We start from the raw sequence: 22,747 nt of genomic DNA on the forward strand, positions 1-22,747 counted from the left end.
CAGCTTTCTTGCTATCTTCACAGCATTATATCAAAAAAAGAAAGAAAGAAAACACACAAGCTGACTGACAACATTCTCATTAAGTAAATCACCATGCGTATAGTTGTTTTTGTTATTATTTAAATGGTGTTTGTTGACAGGCAGCTTGTGGCCCAAACAGATTTAAGAGTGAAGAACCTCTATCTGTCATTCTGCCTACAGCCTCCAACGTGCACACACAAACTCCTCCTTCTCCCCTTCACCACCATCACTCTGTGACAGCACTACATTAACATAAACACATGAGCTGTAAGTTTATGTGTGATGTAATGCTATCAAGAGAGGATATGGTCTGAGCTCACACAATTCCAGCTTTTCATTCATGTCATTGTCCAAAGTCACTTGTGCTGAGGACTGATGATGGCAAATTGGAGAAAATGAACACTATGCAGGTTTATGAAGGCTGATTTATGTTGGTTTCTCCACAGAAGAGAACGTCTGAGTGTCTTATTCATTAGGGAAGATTTGTAGAAGGACTGAGCCAAGAGGCTTGTAAATAGCATGAATGTGTTGTTGCCTAGTCAGCATAGATGATGAATCCAGAGAAGGTGCTGTACTTGTTGTTGTTGCCACCATGAGCTTTGCCTCCATCTAGCTTAATGTAGACCTCGTCTCCTGGCTCCAGATGCAGCACAGCACTGTTACTGGCATAGTCATAGTTCTGGTCCGCATCCTGGGCAATGGCACTGGCACGCACCTGCAGGAATGCACATACGCACACAAGCATGCACAAACCATACATTAATTGGACATTAAGCACAAAAAGTCTGAGGTCCAGATAATGGCCATTAGAAGCTGAAATATTCATGATGTCCCATCTTTAGGACAGTATCGCACCATGTCTACACCATAACTCTATCCACATTTTTGTAGTCATTCAGTCAAGACGTATATATTTATCTATCTCGACTGAGAGATGAGCTATTGACACAGTCAGAATGCTTGATGGACAGCAGTATGTGGCTGAACAGATCCACTAGAACTGTCTGGAGTTGACAAGGTGTCCAAGGTGATCAACATACTGACTGACATTCGGTTTAGTCCTGAAAGTGTCACAAGAGGAATGGCCAACTAATAACTAAAATGAAAATGGTTTATCCTCTGAGGAGCTTAAATAGGTTTTATCAAATGTCTCCCAATCCATCCTTATCCATTAGATTTTGACATGTATTGTGTACAAGAAACATTTTGGCATGATGGTGGTGTTGAAGCAAATATCAAGTGACTGATATTAGAATTCATTCTTTGGGGTTTGGTGACCTTGTGTTCAAGACACAGCTTCTGTCTGAGGACAATCGCTGTATGTCATACAGCTCCCTTTCTCCCGACGATCCCTGTCTATATCTTTCCTGTCACTATTAATAACAATGAATGCATTAATAAATAAACACATTTTTTGGCAACGGACAATTTAGAATTACTAATTAACCTCTGCATGTTTTTTGGACTGTGAGAGGAAGCCGGAGAACCCGGTGAAAACCCACGCTGCACAGGGAGAACATGCAAACTCCACACAGAAAGATCCCAGGCGGGATCGAATGGGGGATCTTCTAGCTGTGCTAACCACCGAGCCACCGTGCAGCCCTAATTTTATTTCCACTGTGACAAATATATATATTTATCTACTGTGCGATAGAGCAAATGCTGTACTTAACTTATCCATGCCAACCATGTGCAATTTGTTGTTTTAATCCTTGTGCAATTTTTCAGTATTTCTCAATCCTCTCAAAGCTTTTTTTATTGATGCTGCCTAACACCAAATTTCCCCAGCTGGGGATTAATATGATCTCATCTTGTCTTGTCACCCTGATCTTTCCGCCTGGATCAAGCTCCAGCGAACTGCACATTCTGAACATTGACATTGCACTAATAAACTGCTTGCACTGATTCCTGCCAACTGCACAGCTTTTGGGTCCTACAAGCTCACCCATTATGACAGTTATGGACAGTTGCGCTACAAAAACATAAACATAAGATAATATAATCTGTCCATATTATATTCATCTTTTTTATGTACTCAACCGTCAGGATAGTTAGCTACATAATAAAGGATGGGTTTACACAAAATGTAAAACAAAATCTAATTAGGACCATCTGACAACTGTGGAAGCTGTTCAGGAGCAAAAACCAGACTTAAAATTCTGTTCATGAACATTTGGAAAACATTGCAGCAAAAATTCACATCAGCTGGTTGTATCATTCCACTGGCTGTGGCTGTGAATGAGAGCTGTGCTTTGCTCTGTAGATGGCTACAGATGTGTGGAAATGATGATCTGTGGAAACACCACTGGTTAAAAGCTTCTGAAACCCACATGACGTCATTTCTGTTTTTGCATACTTTTGTGTTTTGCCTTACAAAATTTAATCTTTTTTACAGCATCAAGTTTTACACATCCCAGAATTAGAACTAACTGTAACTGTAGCCCAAAAAACGGAAAAAAAAACAATGCGACTGAATTTTCACTTGTTTGATTGAAAACAACACATTAAACCATGATATGTAAACAAAAACTCAACCTAGAAAACTGCACACATTCCTTTATTTTGTGCTGGAAGTGAATCAGAAGCTTCTAGCCACTTATGAATTGTGCCCATTCTTTTGGGGAGTGTCTAGATAAGCAAGCCCGTCGACAGGGGGGGGCAACCGGGTATGTTGTCCCGGGCCTCAGGACCATAGGGGCCCCTGAATGACCCTTAATTTATTTTACTTTACATTCATATATTTCTTTTTAATTAAATCATTGCCTGGTGAATTAAATATTATTTTCTACTCAACATATATTAAATATTTCAAATATATATATTTTTCTTTTATTGCACAACACCCCTACCCCCCGTCGTAGCAGAGAATGGTTTGACCCCGCTCTGGCGCACTTAAGGCTACGCTACATACGTGCCATGAAGTGGGAAATTTACGTAAATCTGTCATTGTTATAAACGCTAAACATGGCAAGTCGTCATAAATCGCGAAAAGAAAAAAAGAGGATGATCATAGAGGTGAACGAGAAAAAATGATGAAGTTTTTAAAAGAGGGACAAGAAGCCAGAGAATTAGGGCTAGAGTTGGCTGTGGATGGTGATGTCGGTAAGTGACCATCAGCCGCTAACACTGAAAGTTTACATTCGCGCGACCACCGTGACCAAACCCCGATTCGAGTCTGTCACCGGCCGCTTGTAGCCTATTGAGGCTATGACAAGACATGCTGCCTGCGTTGAGCGGAGGAGAGAGAAGGTGATGGGAGATCAGGGAGGTAATATTAGTCTGTGGGGAGCAGGTGCGCGAGGGCGGACAGACTCGGGTCCGGCAGCTGGATTTATCTTGGGTTTACAACCCACTGTGTATTACAGTGATCCTTTGCTATAACACGGTTTACTTTTCACGGTTTCGCTACTTCACGGATTTGCATCGTGCATTGTGTTCTGCATTCTGATTGGCTAAAAAGTCACTCCGCTTCTTCTCTACCTGTGCGTCAATAACCTTGCCGTTTAATATGTACATGTACGTAAAACAGCTTGCCAAATTTACATTACGTACGTGCAAATTCTCTTGTAATTTCGAGTTTTGCCTATCACTATGTTCTTCTCCTGAACAAACACACCTGCACCGCGGGCTTCAAAAGAAGAAAACACTGCAGAGCGGAGTCAGGATGCAGCAGCTCAGTCTGAAGAGCAGTGAAATACACCTGAGTCACTATTTGTCCGACTGTACTTTGTATTTTTTCATAATCATTATTAATTTTCTCCCGTTTAATCCAATTACTCGGGTTGCGGTGGGCGGTGCTAATCTCCGCAATTTGAAGCCTTCTGTTCACATCGATGATTAAAATTATTATTTGACAGTACAGTACAGAAGTTATTTGTTAAAAAAGCGTTTCTAAAGTACTTTTATTTGTGAAACAAATGCTTGAGCCTGTAAAATGGTTTGTCCTATCTTTTCAATGTATAATAGAGTATTTAATTATACAATAATTGTAAAAAAAAAATCAAAGGTTTCTACTTCACGGATTTTGCCTATCACGGGTTCTTTTTGGAACGTAACCCTCGCGAAAAACAAGGGTATACTGTACAGCAAACGCTAATACGAATCCATCACCGAAACAGCACAAACGAGCAGCAGTGGAACAGCAGAGGAGCCTGTCAGGGAGAGACAGGGAGCTGTCAGGCAGCCCAGAGTCAGAGCTAAGGAGGGGGCGTGTCCCGGGTCCTAGGCTCCACCATGTCACAGGGCAGGCTTAACAACCTAGCCATGCTCTGCATTGAGTGTGAGCTTGCTCAAAAACTGGATTTCACTGATGTTATAAATGACTTTGCTGTCACATCACATTACTGTCTGTCAACTGTCCATCTCAAATTAAATAATTTGAAAATTGACACTGTCATTGCTTGCAAAGCGTACAAAAAGTACTGCGTATGTTGTCGTGACAAGCCGGCGAATCGAACCGGCGACCTTCCAATCACAAGCCACTTCTCCAACCTCTAGGCCACGGCCGCCCCCAGATGCGGTTGATAAAGTGACTTTGATTCCAGGTATCAGCAGATACAGAGGTTATTGCAAATGTGGCCCACCTACAATATAGTGTGACCACATTTATGTGAAGAAAATATAAATTTTATTTTATTGCTGATAAGTTTTGGTTATTGTGTAGATTCATTTGTGTTCAAGGAAAAAAAGTTAATTCACTGAATAATACCACTGTCAAAGGTAATTGTCATCACTAAAATAGAGTGGTGGATAAGTTTTTGAGTAGCTCTGAGGCGGAATGTTTGTGTTTACATCGGTTGCTGTGGGATACCAATGAGAGAGGGTCCGTTGCCACTGTTTCCTCTAAAGCAAACTGGAGGGAAACGAGACGTGCCATGTCCTCATTGCTCCTGTGCTTTTCCTGTTTAATACAGGTCGGCAGGCTTTAAAACTGTGAGTGTCAGGCTTATATGATTAGGCTGGAGTAAGGTGATTGTTTACCAACAGTTTAGAGTGTTTATAGCAAGTTGCTAAGTTGCATGCTTAAAAGATCGAGAAAAGTAAAAGTTTTTCCGTAATTATGTTTATTTTTTTTTATTTTTTTTTTGTTTTTATTTTTTTATTGTTTATTTTGTAAATTATAGTGTAGTTTTGGTTAAATTCATACAGCATAAGCATCTCTTGTCCAGTCATTTCAGTAACCTGTAGTTATTACAGAAGAGTGTTGTCATGTTTAGAACATCAAAAATGTGGAGTGTTACTTAAATACAGTAAGAGAAAATAATAGTCTAAGCCAGTGTTCATACTGGGGAAATACTTTCATGAATGAAATTGCATATATTATAATTTATTGAGTATGAAAGTCAATGTAATTGTGTTGATCACTTAGATATATGCCAATGTTGATTTGGGGAAACTGAGATTTATTCAAAGCTGTTCAATAAAACAACCACAGAAGCAATCTGGAGGGAAACGAGACGCACCGTGTCCTCTTTGCTCCTGTGCTTTTCCTGTTTACTACAGGTTAACCTCTTTGTGGCAGCCACACCCAGCCCTGGAACGTGTAACACACATAATAATTACACAGTAGAGTTGTACAGTCTGACAGCGGTGGGAATGAAGGACCTGGGATAGTGGTCCTTCCTGCATTGAGGGTGTCTCAGTCGGCCACTGAAAGAGCTGCTTAGCTCCTCTACAGTCCGTTGCAGTGGGTGAGAACTGTTGTCCATGATGGCTGTGAGCTTGGCCAACAGCCTCCTCTCACCCATCTCCTCCACAGAGTCCAGTGGGCAGCCCAGGACAGAGCTGGCCATCCTGACCAGCTTGTTCAGTCTCTTCCTGTCCTGCTCTGTGCTGCCCGGGGCCCAGCAGACAACAGCGTTGAGGATAGCAGAGGCTACCACAGAGTCATAAAAAGTCCTGAGCAGGGGTCTGCACATTCCGAAGGACCTCAGTCTCCTCAGGAGGTGGAGGCAACTCTGGCCCCTCATGTACAGAGTGTCAGTGTTGTGGGACCAGTCCAGTGTTGTTTGAACACCGGGGTATTTGAAACTGTCCGCTGTCTCAATGTCATCCCCCTGGATTTTCACTGGTGAGTGTGGTAGTGTCCTCCTCCTGAAGTCAACCACCATCTCCTTCATCTTACTGGTGTTCAAGCGTAGGTGGTTACGCTCACACCAGTCCGCAAAGTCCATAATGACTGACCGGTACTCCAGCTCGTTCATCTCTGACACACAGCCCACGATGGTGGAGTCATCAGATTACTTGCAGACTAACCACCTCTGACTTACAGCCACGTATTCACATGTACTGTGGACGGTCAGTGAGGCAGTCGATGGTCCAGGCAGCCAGATGCCTATCCACTCCCGCCCCCTCCAGCTTCCCCCCCCAGCAGCTGGAGAAGTCAAAGAACATGACCCTCACAGTGCCGCTCCAGGTGGGTGAGCACCCACTGCAGCAGGTAGGTGATGGCATCCTCTACCCCGATTTTGGGTCCTGGAGCTCACCATGGAGCGGAGGTGGCTTAGGAGGAGCCTCTCCATGGTCTTCATGAGGTGGGAGGTCAGGGCGACAGATCTGTAGTGGGCTGGTTCCTTGGCGTGTGTTGTTTCAGGAACCAGGATCAAACAGGAGGTCTTCCACAGGACAGGGACCTTCTCCAGGCTGAGGATCAGGTTGAAGAGGTGGCAGAGGACCTCACAGAGCTGGTCCGCACAGGTCCTCAGCAGCCTGCCATCTAGGCCTACAGATTTCCTTTGCTTCAGTCGCCTCGGCTCTCTCCTCACCTGGTGCTCACCTGGTAACAATTTCATTCATCTGCCCAGCACTGGTCTCCATCAGCTGTCCCTCTGGCACGCTGTTTTTCTTACAGATTGTACACTTTCTTTACTTTACTTCCACCCAATACTATTCTACAATAACAGTATGTGTTTTTACATACTGTACATTTACTTTATCGTGCCCTCTGATCAGTATTGCTTATAGGGAAACACACTCACACAGTGTGATCATTATAGATACTGTGGGTCTGTCAGAATAGCTTGTAGAGCAAATGGTGTACTAGTGGGCAAAAACAATAGCTCTTCAATCCAAAACCACATTTCCCTACTTTGTAGCCTACATAATCCATCACAAATAGGATAATATCACGATAGCATTGCTCACTTGTCCTTGTACGGATCTATCCCATGCAACATTCCGCTCATACTCAGAATAGTAGACTCAAGTGCAGTCATTGGCAATTTTCTCATCTTCACCATGAAATATTCCAAAGCCTCAGCTATACTAAATTTCACATTCCCATGTCTTTGTATCTTTTTCTGTCACTACAATAAACCTAAAACTTCTTTCTTCTCTACTTTGAGCTAAGAATAATCCTTTGTAGCATCTGTTTGGGAACACAAACAACATTCCCAGCCAAACCTCTGAATCAGACACTATGATTGGCTGTGACAACATATACTGGAGTCCATAGGAGTGTCTGATTCAGAATGTGACTCGTACACTCTATAAATCACCAACAAAGATGGTGGATAAGAATTGGTCAAAATACATACAGATAGAATAAGCAATACACCAAGCAAAAGGGGAGACGCTCCATATCTTCTACAACGTTACGTATTACTTTAATCATTAAAGAAGTAATGATGTAATTGCCCATGTATCACAACACATGACATCACATTGCATCATTTAAGGTCTGGTCCCTATGTGAGTATTAAGCTGTGGTGGCCCAAGAAATTTCCCTGCCTATAACGATGGGTCTGGTTGTACCTATAGAAACCTCATCTTGGACCATAAACTCAATTCAGCTTTCAATTCAAACTCATTTGGTTTGACCTAGCAGCTGCTAGAGTGGAAACACAATGCACAATGCATGTCTTACATGCTCAAGAGAGGAGGTTGATTCTACAGTGACGGAGCACAAGTGCTTGTAACAAGGGGAATGCAAAGCACTAAACAACAGCAGACCTCACCACTGAGTTCAACATCCAGGAGGTGCAGCAGGTCCTCAAAGCCACAAGAAAAAGCCAGCTCCAGGACTTAGTGAAGTGCCACACAAGGTCAATAAGAGGTATCCCAGGCTCTCTCACCATCTATGGAGGATCTTCAAGGTTCCCTGGAGAAAAGGGAAGGTAGTCCAGCAGTGGAGAGCTGCTGAGAGTGTCTGGATCCCAAAGGGCCAGATCTTAAGTTACACAGAGCAGTTAAGAACCTTTTCACTCCTCAACACTGAAGGCAAGGTTTTCTTTAGTACCTCCTGAAGAACTCCTATACAGATACAGGTCATGATACCCATTACAAAGTTAAAGTGTTTAATTGTGGAATGTTCCAAAGAGGTATTCATTAAAAATTCCATAACTTTCCCAGTTTTTGCTGCCCCTGTGCCAACGTGTCTAAATCAAAGTGGTGAAGTGTGAAGAGGGGAGTGAGGCCACTGTGTCTTTGGAGCATTATGAACTAAATGTATAAATATGTTTGCTGTCCCTGGGAGTGACTTGAACGGCAGTTCAACAGTAGTTACAATTGTAAGTGATATGTCCATTTTTGCTGTGTTGACTTATTTGAATGTTTTATGGAGGTTGGTCCGTTTTGTAATTATTTTCACAATAAAGTCACTACTTCAAATACTGTGAGACCTGAAAAGTGAGAACTCCCCCTTTAAGATGGACAAAATGTGATGATCCAGACGAAATGGTGATTTGACTTTTTAGATCATTTCAGTTACAAATTTATTGACAGCTTAGGCAGAGTCTCTGGATCAAAAAGCACAATTTCATTACCCTGAGATTCTGGTCCTGTGTAGGAAGATTTTCAAAAATTACTGCATGCAGTGCCTCTCTTAAACCGGAGACTGAAGGGGAAGTACGTGTCGGTGTTTCATTGTCAAAGGAATTTAATCAACTGAAAGGAAAATAGCTGACATTCTACAATCACTTGGGGACATCTGTATTGACAATTCTGCTCAGTGACATTTCCACCACATTATTGGTAAGATTCATTCATTAATCTAAGATAGCAAGGTTTAAATCTACAGAAAAAGAAAAACACAAAACTCTGTGGACTGCAGTTAAGAGCAGTTCTACTCTCTGCATCTCTTTTCCCTCAACATGACTAATACGCTTGATTTGGTTTGTTTGGTTCTGTATGTAATATCCACTCCCTTTCCATGTATCCTGTGCAGAGCTGGTTGCCTGGTAAAGGTCTGACCAGCAACTGGGAGTCTTCACTCCTTTTCTTTAACTAACTTGTTAAGTCCTTTTCTAAATTTTTATAATTGCTACATTTTAGTTAAGGTCCTCTGTAGTAAACTATAATTCTGCTTCCAGCTCTGTTACTTTACATTTTTTAGTTGTGTGCAGTAATTCCAATATTCTAGTACTTGGTAGTGTTACTACTTTGTTGCTATGTGTTGCATAATTTAATTCTTACAATGTATTTCTGCAATATAAGAATGGGAGGCAGACACCCTCTCTACATTTAAGAGCAGGCTTAAAACTTTCCTTTTTGGCAAAGCTTACAATTAGGGCTGGCTCAGGCTTGACCCGGACAAGCCCCTAGTTATTCTGCTATAGGACTAGGCTGGCGGGGACTTCCAATGACACACAGAGCTCCTCTGTTCTTCTCTCTCGCCATCTGTATGCATTCCTGTCCTACCAAGATACGTTTCTAACTGTGCTTCTTCCCTGGAGTCCTTGTGATTCCTCGTCACTCAGCCTTTTCTGCCTCATTCTCTCTCTCTCTCTCTCTCTCTCTGTGTGTGTCTACCTCTCTCTCTCGCTCTCTCTCTGTCTCCCTCTTTCCCTGTGCCTCTTCCTCACTCTGCCTCTGCCTTTCTCTGTCTGTCCTTCTCTCTTTCTCTCTCTCTCTCTCTCACCCAATCGGATGAAGCAGATGGCTGCCCACCCAGAGCCTGGTTCTGCTCAAGGTTTCTTCCTGTTAAAAGGAAGTTTTTCCTCACCACTGTCACCAAGCGCTTGCTCATGAGGGGACTGATGGGTCTCTATAGATAAAGAGATTGGTCTGTACCTGCTCTATATGGAAACCGTTCCGAGACAACTTCAGTTGTGATTTGGCACTATATAAATAAAATTTAATTTATTTGAATTTCCTTTTTTGCTTTCTCACATTTTTTTCTGTATAATTTTTTTATCGGGTATTTTCTTTGCTGATGTTGTACATATTTTTGGCTTTGTACAAATTTCATGCTACAACAGGCCTTAAAATTGCACTGTCCCTTGTGCTCTGCATAAACACACCTCCAGCAGCACCAGTAAACCAGTCTTGTTGTAAACTCATTTTTTTGACGGCAGGAATCTGCCAAACAGATACACCCGAAGTCCCAGAGCTGACTGTATGCGACTTTGTGTCTCCTCCAGCATTTCACCTGAGCTCCTGTTTCCCTTTCATCTCACCTCTGTGTCTTAAAGAAAGTGAAAGTATGCAGTATTCAGAAGAACTACTCAGCTTTCATCATTTCATTGTGAGGTTATCCCCACCAGAAGAACTTACCATGTTTATATTTTCCTGACATGAACCTCTAATAGCCTCTTAAAATTATGACAGCATGTCTGTGAAGAGTAAAAGTGGACACATGGTGTGATGGTAGCCACAAAGCCTAGTAGGGTGTAGGGACGTAAAACAATACACTACTTGGATAAAAGCAGCCAATTATATGATAACATATCCAAACACATTTTTGTGCATCCTTAAAAAAAATGTAATATTGACTTTTTTTTAAAACCACCAGACAGCTCCAGGCTGTCTACAATTTACTCACTAGGGTAACGAGTGTGTCTGCGAGGGAGTGCTGCAGCTGTCTCTGAGCAAGTTGGGTCTTCCTCCCACTTCAGCGGTTTACTGTGTGGGGGCCTGGAGCTGTAGAACAACATCACCCAGATGCTGGATCTGTTCACGAAGTTCATCGGCCTCCCCTGTACTCTGACACCTTATTTGTTCCAGCTTGAAGTCACCCCGCCAGGAATTGAGGTGGAGGTCATCATTGCGTAGCTTCAATTCTTCCATTGCAGCAAAGGGAGTTGTGTTTTGCCCTAAGGTTCCTATTTTGCTGGCGCAGCTCACCTGCTTCATCACGCAGTGGCGTCTCCTGACCACTTGGGGCAGGTGTGTGCTGGCTTTGAAGGATGTGCTGCTCCTCATCTGGACCGGGTACTGCTGCTGCACCACTAAGATCCTAATCCTGAAGGAACACATGGAGAGTTGACTGCTTCTTTTCTCGCATATAGGGTTCTTGTTCACTTTCTTTGGGGTTTGACATATTCCACTTCAGTAAGCCTTGTATCTGGCTCGAAGGACCATGAAAAAACTACTGAAACTGGTAACTGAGAAACTGGCCCGTTTCAGCTATAAATGCTACTGGTAACATTATGTACAGATAATAACTATATATAAGCTTGTAGTGGAACAGGTGCGTAGGCAGGAGGAGTTGTTAAGGGGGGCAAAAGCAGTTGGTCAAGCCAAACAGGGACAATGGTTGAATTGGGAAGGTGTTGAGAAGAGGAAACTTAGTTGGAGGGACCTGTGGAATATGGAGGAAGGCAGTATTAAATTTCTGATAGGGGCGACATACGATGTGTTGCCAACCCCGCAGAACCTAAGTCTCTGGGTACAGGGCGATCAATCGTGCCCACTCTGCTCAGGTACAGCAAGTTTAAAGCACATTTTGTCAGGTTGTAGAATTAGCTTATCACAAGGCCGGTATACATGGCGGCATAATCAGGTGCTGAGAAGCTTAGCCGCAGGCATTGAAGAGAGAAGGAAGCAGGTGAATTCTGGAAGTTCTAGAAAGGAGAGGTTAGATGTGCAGTTTGTTCGAGAGGGGGAGAAAAATAGAGCTGCTAAGTGAGGGAGAAGGCAGGTAGGTGGCTGCCTGGTAGGGGCTGATGATTGGCAAATGCAGGTCGACTTGGGAGGAAAGCTAGTTGTGCCCCAGGAAATAGTTTATAGTAATCTGAGGCCGGACATTGTCTTATGGTCCATGAGTAAAAAGACTGTGTTTTTTATTGAGTTAACAGTCCCTTGGGAAAATTCAGTGGAGGCAAAGGAAGAAGACTAAGTATGGAAGAAGACTTATGAAAGGAAGAAGACTAAGTATGCAGATTAGAGGTTCATGTCAGGAAAATATAAACATGGTAAGTTCTTCTGGTGGGGATAACCTCACAATGAAATGATGAAAGCTGAGTAGTTCTTCTGAATACTGCATACTTTCACTTTCTTTAAGACACAGAGGTGAGATGAAAGGGAAACAGGAGCTCAGGTGAAATGCTGGAGGAGACACAAAGTCGCATACAGTCAGCTCTGGGACTTCGGGTGTATCTGCAGCAGCATAACACAGCAGGGTTATATGAGGGAAAATAACTATATAACTCTGGTATTGCAAAACGAAAAGGGTGATCTTCCCCTTTAACTCTAACGTACGTGGCCGATGGCACTCGTTTGTTTACTACGGGGCTTGAGCAAATGACCGAGGGAAATCCCCTAACTCTGCAGGTCTGGTTATTTAAATATATGGCCACACACCTACAAACTAACTACATACTATATACAGAGACAGCGACAGAGAGAGTGAAAATATCCTGGCCTTTTTCTACAATCGGATTTACAAAGCTGTGTATACACTTGATTGTATTTTAGAAATCTCAATCTTTGTGCAAATTTGTACACATGCATGAGCTTCATTTGCACTCTTACAACTATCCAGATTATCCACTTAATCATCTGCATGTATAGTGATACTTGTGTCCACTCCACCACTCATTAGTCAATGAGGAGAATGGCAAAGAAGAAATAGTGCAATTGTGTTTCATCAGCGAGGTTCTCCAACAGCATCAGAACAGCTGTCATTTCACGCAGCCATGACCCACGGCTGTGCCTATTTATAGCCCCTGTTCCACTAATTCCTCACATGTGCCTGTAAACTATCATCATGCTAATATCTCATAATTAAACATCAGAAAGATGACCAATGATGAATCTATGGAGATCAAATTGAAACAGACTTTTCAAAGTCCACAGTTCAGGATCAAATGAACAGATCATTAATAGGGAAGCAATGTCTCCAATGTAAATAAGAATAATGTTAAAATGAATCATTCGTAAATCATTTAAAATTAAGTTTAAAAATCTGCCTCTGAGTGACATTTTTCAGACTGCTGTGTCGACTGCAAGATAAAAACACAATAATGAAATTTTTTAACTCTGGGGGTATATCTTTCACCTTATAGCTAAATTCATGTAGCACATCTTCCGTCACCCCAGTGCCAATTGAGCAGGTAAAGGTTCTGAAGAGATGCTCCTGGTGGCCCAGAATGGGGGCTGACACCAAGGGAATATGTTGCTGCCGGTTCTGTCTGCACTCAGGGGAAGGCTTCACATCAGGCACCTGCTGGTCTCTTTAGACCACTACCTGTTCCAGGTAGCCCCTTGTCACATGTCTCACTGGCCTACCCCTTCCCGAGGTTCATTCAATTCCATCTCCGCCGCTGTCTGAGAATATGGAAAAGGGCCTGTGCCGCTTTACTTCGAGTGCCAGAGAAGAATAAGTGGATCAATAATTGCCACCACAGAGAGGCCCCTGAGTACAAACCAGGTCAGAAAGTTTGGCTTTCTTCTAAAAATATTCTCCTTAAAACTGACTCAAATAAATGATCTTCTTGGGTCACTTTACTTTACCCCATGGCCATAATGCTGAGACTTGCCTCCACCTTCATGATTCATCCTGTTTTTCATGTATCTCAGTTAAAACCGGTCACCTCCAGACAGACACTCACCTCCCGGCCGGCTAATTCATAGTCAGCCCGCTTACACTGAACCACGTCTCATGGACCTCCACCGCTGGGGCAAGGGGCTTCAATACCTTGTGGACTGGGAGGTCTATGGTCCTGATGAGAGGTCATGGGTTCCCTGCTTGCAGATTCTATAAAATGCCTGCTAGTCTGCTCTTACCAAAGAACCTGGACCTGTCCTGGTCCTGGACTCAACCACTCTGGATTCTCAGCCCTGTCTAGATCCACCAATTGCCTGTTCTTTGAAGATTCATTAAAACTGTTGGACAGGATACTGATAAAAAAAACTCTTTTCATCAGTATCCTGTCCTCTCTTCGTGAGCCTGGTATTTTGGGTCCTAAATACTCTAAAACGAAACAATCTCATTCAAAAACCAGCCTAGTCTGTAAGTGTGCATGATGTGCACACATTCTCACCGTGCATTGCTCTATTATAAATACCAGTTATGTGTGAGAAAGAGCATACGCATGATTTTTGTGAGTACACATCATTTGTACATCTGTCCCCAGTGTGAGCAGCAAGTTTATTACCTCTGTCAAGGAGGATTATGTTTTTCTTTAGGTTTGTTTGTTGTTGTTTTTTTGACTGTTTGTCAGCATAATCACAGAAAAAAACGCTTGTGATTTTCATGAAACATAGTGGCTGGATGTAGAATGGGCCAAGGAAGAACCAATAAAAATTTGGGGGCGGATCCGAATTATGGGTCGGATTAATGAATAATTTTTCACTTTCATTAACATTGTGAGATAGGACATTTGGCCATAGCAGCATGAATGCCATTCATCTTAAAATCTAGTAGAAAGTTATGTAAATAATGACAACACATAGCCAATTGTATAAATAACAATGATTCCATATCACAAGCCACAACCACAGGCACCAGCAATCATCAACCTTTTTAATGGGGGACAGGTTTGGACTGCTGGCAGGTCTAGCATGAAGTCACATTGTTGTAACTCTTGCAGAGTGTGGCTTGCCATTATCTTGCTAGAATAAGCAGGTACATCTCTGAAAAAGACGTCATCTGGATGGCGGCTTACCCCATCCTTGCCTGTAAATGGCTGAGCCTTTTCAAGGATGCCTCTTTCACACCTATTCTAATGTGTCAAACAGGTGTTTTTGGAGCATTCCACAACCTTTCCAGTCTTTCGTTGCCCGTTTCCAAACTTTGAATCGTGTTGCAGGCATCAAATTCAGAATGAGCATACAGTTGAGAAAAACAATAATTTATCATTTTTAACAATAAATGATATGTATTCAATTGAATTTAGGTTTGTTTTAAGTAAAGTCGTTTTTAAGTAAGGTTTAAGTAAAGTATTAGTAAAGTATTTCTGATAACAAGCTGACAATGATGATGATCGTGATGTTATTTTAACTTCAGCCTAACTACAGGCCTGAACTTCTGTTGTGTTGACTGTACATGCTGAGTGTGTCAGTTTTATTTGTTATCAGAGTTTGTGTGTTCTGGATTATGTAATTCTCAACATAGGTGTGGATAGTAATGCAGTATTCAGATCATTTACTTGATTAAAAGTACCAGTACAACAAAGTAAAAAATACTCCATCTCAAGTAAAATCTTAACAAAATTAATAATCTCATTGATTTTCATTCAACTTAATGTCTGTTAAGTCACTATCGCTTGGTAAGACAATGGTGATTGAGCCTATAGCCTACTGATGAAAGCCCATGTCTACATTTGCAGTATTATGAACTGAATAATTGTGGCAACATTCTCTGAAAAAATGCTGTATGAGGTTCCTGCTAATGCAAACTACCATCTACCATTTCCTACTTTTGCAGCTTCACATTAAAAGCATTTGGAAAACACAAGTTGACTTTTATTATGAAGTAGTACAGGAAATGCACTATTTGTCGGTGAGACTGAATGAATGTTTTTGTTCATTGAAAGTGCGTTAAGAAAACAGTCATTTTCAGCATTTTCTGACAGTAGATCAGTTTAAAATATTGCAGGGAGTAATGGAAGAAGAAGGAGCAGACACAGTGAGATGCGAGATGAAGAGACACCAATCATCCAATCAAGACGCACCTGCTGCCACAGTAGAAAAGCACCAGCCTTCGACCCATTATTTGTTGAATCATCTGTTCACCAGTGGTACCAAGTGGTAACAATTGTGACTCTTGAGATCTGCAGATTACCGTCTGCTAATTTTTGCCTCCCTGACTAATGTTGTCTGTGCTCAGGTGCCTAACTTGTGCTTCAGCCTATGCCCTGTCAGTCTGAACCGTGAGCAATCTGGAACAGGAACCTCTCGACCTGTCCACTCTCTGCCTACTTCTGCCGATCTTCCAGATTCCCCTGTTGCACACTTGTGGAACTTTCAGTAAACCTATTTACTTTTTACACACCACTGCCTCTGTGTCTAGTTTTTCAGTGCTCCGTTTACTCATGTTTCAAACCTAACTTTGCGAAGTCAACCACAACTGAAATTTTAGGGATCACAGAGTTATTTAATTATATTTTATTGAAATATGATTACCAATGCATAAACATGTAAGCAACATTTTAATATTGCAGCTGGTCATGGTGATCATATCTTTTATATGTAAAATTTCAATCAAAATTAAGTCAAATGCAGACAGTTACATGTCGCAGCTTTGTGATTCAAACAAGTTAATATCAAATTATTCGCTGTGTGCGTATTCACACATTCTTTCCTACTATTTCTAGTTGTATCTCTCTCTCCCTCTTTTCCTAGTGAAGAAATACATTTCTCACTTTTCTGGGAGTGTCAGGCAGTTACCATATAACTATAGGCTAGAAAGCAAATAAAGAGTAAGAATAACTTATCACAGTGGAACCATTATCTCAGGGTTTCCTTTTCAATCTGATCTGATAATAGTATGATAATAATAATAATTCCATATAGTTTTTTCATAATTATTTGTATATTTACATATTTATTAAGATATTTCATAATTTCAGACAAAGATGTCTCCAGAAATTTTTGCACTGCAAAAATCTCCATCTAAATGTGGCCTTTTGAGGTGCTGTCATGCACGTTTCTTAAAACAAGGGGAAAAATATGCCAGTGGGCGATTTATCCTTTGGTTTTTTGCCGCACTAGAAACAAGTAAAACAGTGATTTTATAAGATTATTGAAACAATGAAATCAAGTAAAGTCAAATTTTACCAGCGATTTTAATATGAATCATACATCGAGGCAATGATGGGCAGCCTTGTGTTAACCTCTCACACAGAAATGTGTGCTTCAACCCAACATGTTTAAAAGTCTCAGCAGTACACCTAATTGAAACATGTCTTTCAGCATCTGATTTGTCATGGTGTGCAGTTCAACTGGTTTAATCCCAGGGATGTTTGCTGTGTTCTGTGCGGTCTGCAGCAGCATAGTAGAAGGCTGACAGGGAGACGGGATGTGCTTGGTGGCGCGACACTGCAACACTGGTTTGCCCCATGTATTAGATCTGATGGTGACAGCATGATCACTACAGAGATGCACAGAGAGCAGGACACTGTGATGGAACAGACACACAAGAGAGGAGACAATAGGCAGTGAAGGGCCTCTGTAGGTCCCCATGCTTTATTTTTATTGATACCATTATTATTATTATCATTAATAGTAGTATTAAGTAGTTGTACCAGCTAAAGGAGTCTTCAGTCCCATCCTTTTTAATTTTTTTTTTGAGGCTCAAGTATTCTACTTTATATCTGGTAACTCTCCTGTGCCATACAAAAAAAAAAACTACGTGTATTTGCTGAAATGTCCTGCAAGCCTCCAAGGAACATTTTCCAGGCATTGGGTTGAGGTATTTCAAATGCTGACCACACATTTTTATTACATTTACATAACCATAACAGAATGTTATTTACCGATATCCATTCCGCGTAATATTCAAAAACCTACACCAACTAACTACAATGGAATGGAGCTGTAACACATTTTAAATTTTAGCAGATAGGAAGCTTAGGGGGATAATAGGAGGTGTTTACCACAGCTTGACTTTGCGAAATGAATATTTATGTATGTATTCATCTATTCATTTTAGGGTTGATTTTGTTTAATTAATTCTAGACATAACAATAGTAATGATAATTATAAAAATAAAAATAATTATAATAATAAACACAGATAATCATGTTCTATGATGCCCCTTGACCCCATATGTAATTAAATATGCAACCATCCACAGTAGCTTTGTAAGCATGATGGAAGTAGATGACAAAACATTGCTTGACAGTGAAGACAAAATTTACATCCCGATGGAACTGTTGATAGGAGAACCGTTCTGTGCAATTTCAGCAGTAAGGAATTTTCATACCATGGCGTTCATACCTTACCTCAAGCCTGAACACAAAGCACTTATTAGTGAACTCAGAGGTGAGACCAAGCACAGCCCCTGCTGCTACCATGAGACATACCTCATCAAGCCATACCTGAACAAGAGCTCAGACACAGACTAAGTCTTTGATAACCAACTCAATCATTAAATGGATTGCAGTGGATTGTGTGCATATTTTGGTGGTAAAGGACAGGTGCTTAATGGAGGTTTTACAGATTGCCTCCTCTTATGGATTGTATCTACAACTCATTAGCCACTACTGAGAAATACCATTGTGTCCAAAATCCAGCAGCTTTATAACAGTTAAAAGAGAGCAAAAGACATTGTGTGCCGGAAGCCAAATATGTTGCCCTGACTGGGGTTCACTGGACCTTGGTAAGCAATCACCACAATTACCGTGGTGTGACTGCACACATTTTTGACAGTGATTGGAAACTTCAGTCATTTGCATTAACCATGCTGAAGATGGTCACCCTTAACAGTTTCTGTCTGTGGCAGAGGCATGGTGAGCTCAACATAAGGTTACCACAGTTGGAACAGACAGTGCTCAAAACATGGGAACTGTAGCAAGAAAGCTTCCATTTGAGCACACGTAAACACAGCTTTGTCAATTTGGATGATCTACATCAAGATGGATTAACCAGAGCAGAGCTCATGCAGGGGCCCATCTTTGGCTGTCTGCCCTGGCTCACAAATATCTGGCCACCTCTGCCACTTCTGTCCCTCGTCAGATTCTTCTCACTTGCATATAGTTCAAACAAGGATCATAAAAGCACATTAGTTTGTCTAAGTGATTTGCTGAAAGAAAAGTAAGAGGCATTGTGAAGCCAACGGGTTCACTACAGTTAAGAAAACTATATAAAGATAAACTGTTACGGCCTATGTTGCCACAGACATTCTTGCTTGGTTGGGTTTAATTTGTCATACAAGATACTGGAGAAATAACAGGATCTGAGGTCAATGGGTGTTGACAAATGACTTATTTTTAGATGCACTATATGTGAAACTGTTGGTCTGTGTTGCCTAAGTTTATTTTTGGATAAAAGATATTGGAGAAATAGTTCTGATGATGTAAAAAGGAACTATGTTAGGTTATAATTGTGTCCTGAGATGCTCTATATGTTCAATGAAATTAAAATGTCTTGCTTAATGTCTTAAACTGCACCATATATTACTTTTGGTCTATGCTGCCTAAATATTATTAATATTTTTTTGGGGGGGCGTCTAAAATAATCTAATATATAACATATTGACAAGCATTACACTGTCAAGGATAAAATGAGATGAGAACATATGGACCATTGCTGAATCATTCCTCCATTAAAATGCAGAAGGGCATATTGTTATGGCCTTTATTGCATATGAAAAGTGGAAAAAAAAATGTTCTGACAGGAAATACAAGCGATATTGACCTTTAAAGTTTAGTACATTCACTGATCCACCCATCTTAAATCCATTTGAATGGAAATATTTTGAAATGCTTAGCACACAAATATTGATACAAAAAAATCAATTTAGAGTAATTCATCGCAATGTATGCAACTACTTAGTTCAATTTTTTTTAAAGGCATGACAGCCTTAATGTGTTTATTTTGCTGCAAACAAGCAATTATCAAATATGATTTCAGCTTTCACTCTATCAGTTTTATTACAGCAATCTTACGACACGAACCAGCTAATTAATAATGTGACAATTTATATTGCGGTGTTGCTATTTTTCAAAAAAATATGTTCAGTGTCATTATTAAGCAAGAAAGATGGAGAAATAAAAAATTAAACATACTGAGATCACAGAAAAATTGCTCTTGTTTGATGGATTTTAAAAATAGCATTAGATAAACTTGATTAAATGAAGGTCATATAAGATAAGATAAAAGATAAAAAGATTAAAATATATCAAATATACACATTTTTATGTCTGGCATTGCTGTTCAGTGGAAATCATTTTAAAGGTTTCCAAACAGTTCAGGGGAACTTCATAACCAGGTCATTGTCAAGTTTCAAGTTGACGCTTCCAGTTTCAAATTCTTGTCGAATGCTCAAAATAGTGAAGCACTTGTTTGCAAGGAAAGTGGTCCTCCAACAATGTTCGCACAAATATGAGTGCAAAGAAAATTTGAATAGAAGACATAAAATAGTGCAGAAGTTAAGATATAGCAATAAATTAAAACATATTATTTTCTAGATTTTAGGCAACTTCTCTGACCAAGGTTAAGGAGTGGTCAGACTTCTTCCCACCCCCCTCTCCTGAGGATGACAGCAACTAGACCTCTGATCCATTCAGCTTATTGAGCTTTGGTCCATGGCTACATCTTCTCATTCCCCCTTTTGGATTCCCTGTACAAGTGTTTGTATTCACTAATACAGCTGTCTGTCATTGTTTTTGTTTGTTTGATTGTTTTGTAAATCAAATGCAATACATGACCTAAAGGTGATGACCCTAGATGCCTCCCTTATTTACTACTGCATTAATAATACACGCCTAAAGTATAACTGCAGAACAAACTCTTCCATGTGTATCAGACTGTGTATGAGATGTAAAGGCTTCATGTGAATTAAACTGAGTGTTAATTCTATGAACTAAAACAAACACTGTAGTCTCCAACAGCTAACCAAGGAAACCGCGTGTAAAATGTTACACTGTGTCGTCAGTGTTTGCTCCTATATAAACACTTTCTGTTACCTGGTTGTTTTTGCACAGATCAGCCCACATACTGGTGCCGTCCCCTCCGCGCATCAGGACGTGGTAAGTGAAGAAATAAATCCCGGGGATGGAGCAAGTGAACTTCCCGGTGGTCGGGTCATAGTGGTTTCCCAGGTTGGTCACCACGTCGTCGAATTTGAGCACCTCGTAGCCCTCGTGCTGCTTTTTCAGCCCTGCGTAAAAGGCAATCTTGGGCACGGTGCTGTAGGTGGCCGCGCTTATTGCGCCGGCAGCTGCGCTCGGTCCCGGGGGTCCTGGTAAACCAGGTCTGCCCGGTTCACCCTTTTCTCCAGGTGGTCCGGCTGGACCGGCCGGTCCCGGCTCACCGGGAGGTCCCCTTGGACCTGCCTTACCTGGACGACCTGGTTCCCCTTTCGGACCTTGAATAAAAGTGGGTAAAGACTGCACGAGGCTGTTATCTCGGACCGTGTCCGCCGTGGCGGTGCTTGTCGGAGATTTGGTGCCGTACGGGTCGCACACCATCCTACAGGTACCGATCATCTCGTAGTGCGCCGCGGTCCCCGCTGAGTTCACCAGAACCGGGATGAGAATGACCAAAACCAGAACCATAACGACCCCCAGGACCCCCGCCGCCACCAGCCGCTTCCTGCCGACCAGCCGCGTCAGCGCAGGACGATCCTGTTGTCTGCTTTTGGGTGAAATTTTGATGGCTGGAGAGGTAACCTTTTCAAGAAAAAAAATGTAGCGGAGCTACACTTTGTTGGTAATCTTTCTAAACTTTTGAAAGCAGTGCCCCCCTCCCCTCAGCGTCCTCGTCCCTCTCCTCTTCACACTCTTTCACTTTTTCTGCTGATGCTCTGTTTCTTCAACACTTTCTGAACGTTCAGCCCTTCACTGCGCCGTGATCTCCAAAACCACTGGATTCAGCATGTCTTAGATACTGTCAACTCCAGACATGGGGTCTGGCCCCTGTTAGATCCACAGGTCCAAAACAGAAGCATTTGTATATGAGAGAGAGATAAGAGAGGGAGAGGGAGAGGGAGAGAGGGAGAGAGAGAGGGAGAGAGAGAGAGAGAGAGAGAGAATCCTGCTGCTCTGTTGTCCAATAGAAACAGAGCATGTTACAGCGCTTGAAAAGGAATGCGCTGCTGTGTATTCTATGTCTTTTAAGATACACTATTCTAAGGTCACAGAATAACTTTACTCATTGCCTTTGTTGGGTCTACCCTCCCCCCAAATATTGCGTTTTGCAGTTGTTTGGTTGACTTTGGTGAAATGTCAAAGCGTGTTTACACTCAGCCTGAATTAAAGACTGAATGATCCAGTGGCCTCGGAGTTTAACAAGTCTGGACAGGCTGTTTGGAGCCGTATCCAAATTGGAACGTGCTACCGGAACCCATCCCTACCTAGATGTAATCCACACTAACACCGATTTTACAGTAATTTCAAGATTCAAGGAATACAGAGAATTTCGAAATTATCAAAAGTTACGAGATTATCCCACGAGGAAAGCAGCCTCAGTGAACAGGCTTTATGTCCACGAGAATCAGACTTGGATAAATATTTTACAGGTGAACTGCAAACATTAGAGAGAATTCAGTTCTTATTTAAAAAGAAGAAGAATCAAGGGTGTAGGTTTGGTGTTCACTGCGGTAGAGATAGTTTTGTCAGACTCTCTCTCTTTCTCCTCCATGTGTGTGCACACATGCAAGAACAGCTTGACATTGCAAAAGTTAACTTCATTTAGAATGTATTTGCCTATACAGGTATCCACGTGACAATTATGTAGATTTAGTTATGTAATAATGTTGATCATTTAGATGTTTTTAAAATATTAATATTCTACTTATGTCATTGAGATTGTGATGGTGATTTATAAGTCACAAGCCTAATATTTTTTCTTAAGTAAATTTTGCTGATAATGATTCTGGACATTTACTTGGAATGAAATTTCT

At 41.4% G+C, this 22,747-nt stretch overlaps 1 protein-coding gene across 3 annotated transcripts; it reads right to left on the reverse strand.

Moving 5' to 3' along the window:
- Window positions 1-556: 556 nt before the first annotated feature.
- Window positions 557-21,659, reverse strand: c1ql3a (complement component 1, q subcomponent-like 3a). Of its 3 annotated transcripts, none has more exons than XM_041961499.1 (2): window positions 20,811-21,659; window positions 557-736 (listed from the first exon to the last, which is right to left on the reverse strand). In XM_041961499.1, exons 1-2 carry the CDS (start codon window positions 21,399-21,401, stop codon window positions 557-559), a joined length of 771 nt encoding a protein of 256 aa, XP_041817433.1. In that variant the 5' UTR covers window positions 21,402-21,659. The 3 variants fall into 3 exon arrangements, with proteins under 3 accessions (XP_041817433.1, XP_041817435.1, XP_041817434.1); XM_041961501.1 differs by lacking the exon at window positions 557-736 and adding an exon at window positions 17,140-17,272; XM_041961500.1 differs by lacking the exon at window positions 557-736 and adding an exon at window positions 17,195-17,299.
- Between the last annotated feature and the right edge of the window lie 1,088 nt (window positions 21,660-22,747).

This window comes from Chelmon rostratus, chromosome 20, assembly GCF_017976325.1.
Source record: "Chelmon rostratus isolate fCheRos1 chromosome 20, fCheRos1.pri, whole genome shotgun sequence".
In the NCBI taxonomy this organism is placed as follows: Eukaryota; Metazoa; Chordata; class Actinopteri; order Chaetodontiformes; family Chaetodontidae; genus Chelmon; species Chelmon rostratus.

Coding starts and splice junctions, on each gene's coding strand:
- c1ql3a (XM_041961499.1), bottom strand. CDS start 21,401: ATGGTTCTGGTTTTGGTCATTCTCATCCCGGTTCTGGTGAACTCAGCG. Junction 737..20,810: donor ATCTGTGCAAAAACAACCAG/GTAACAGAAAGT, acceptor GCATTCCTGCAG/GTGCGTGCCAGTGCCATTGC.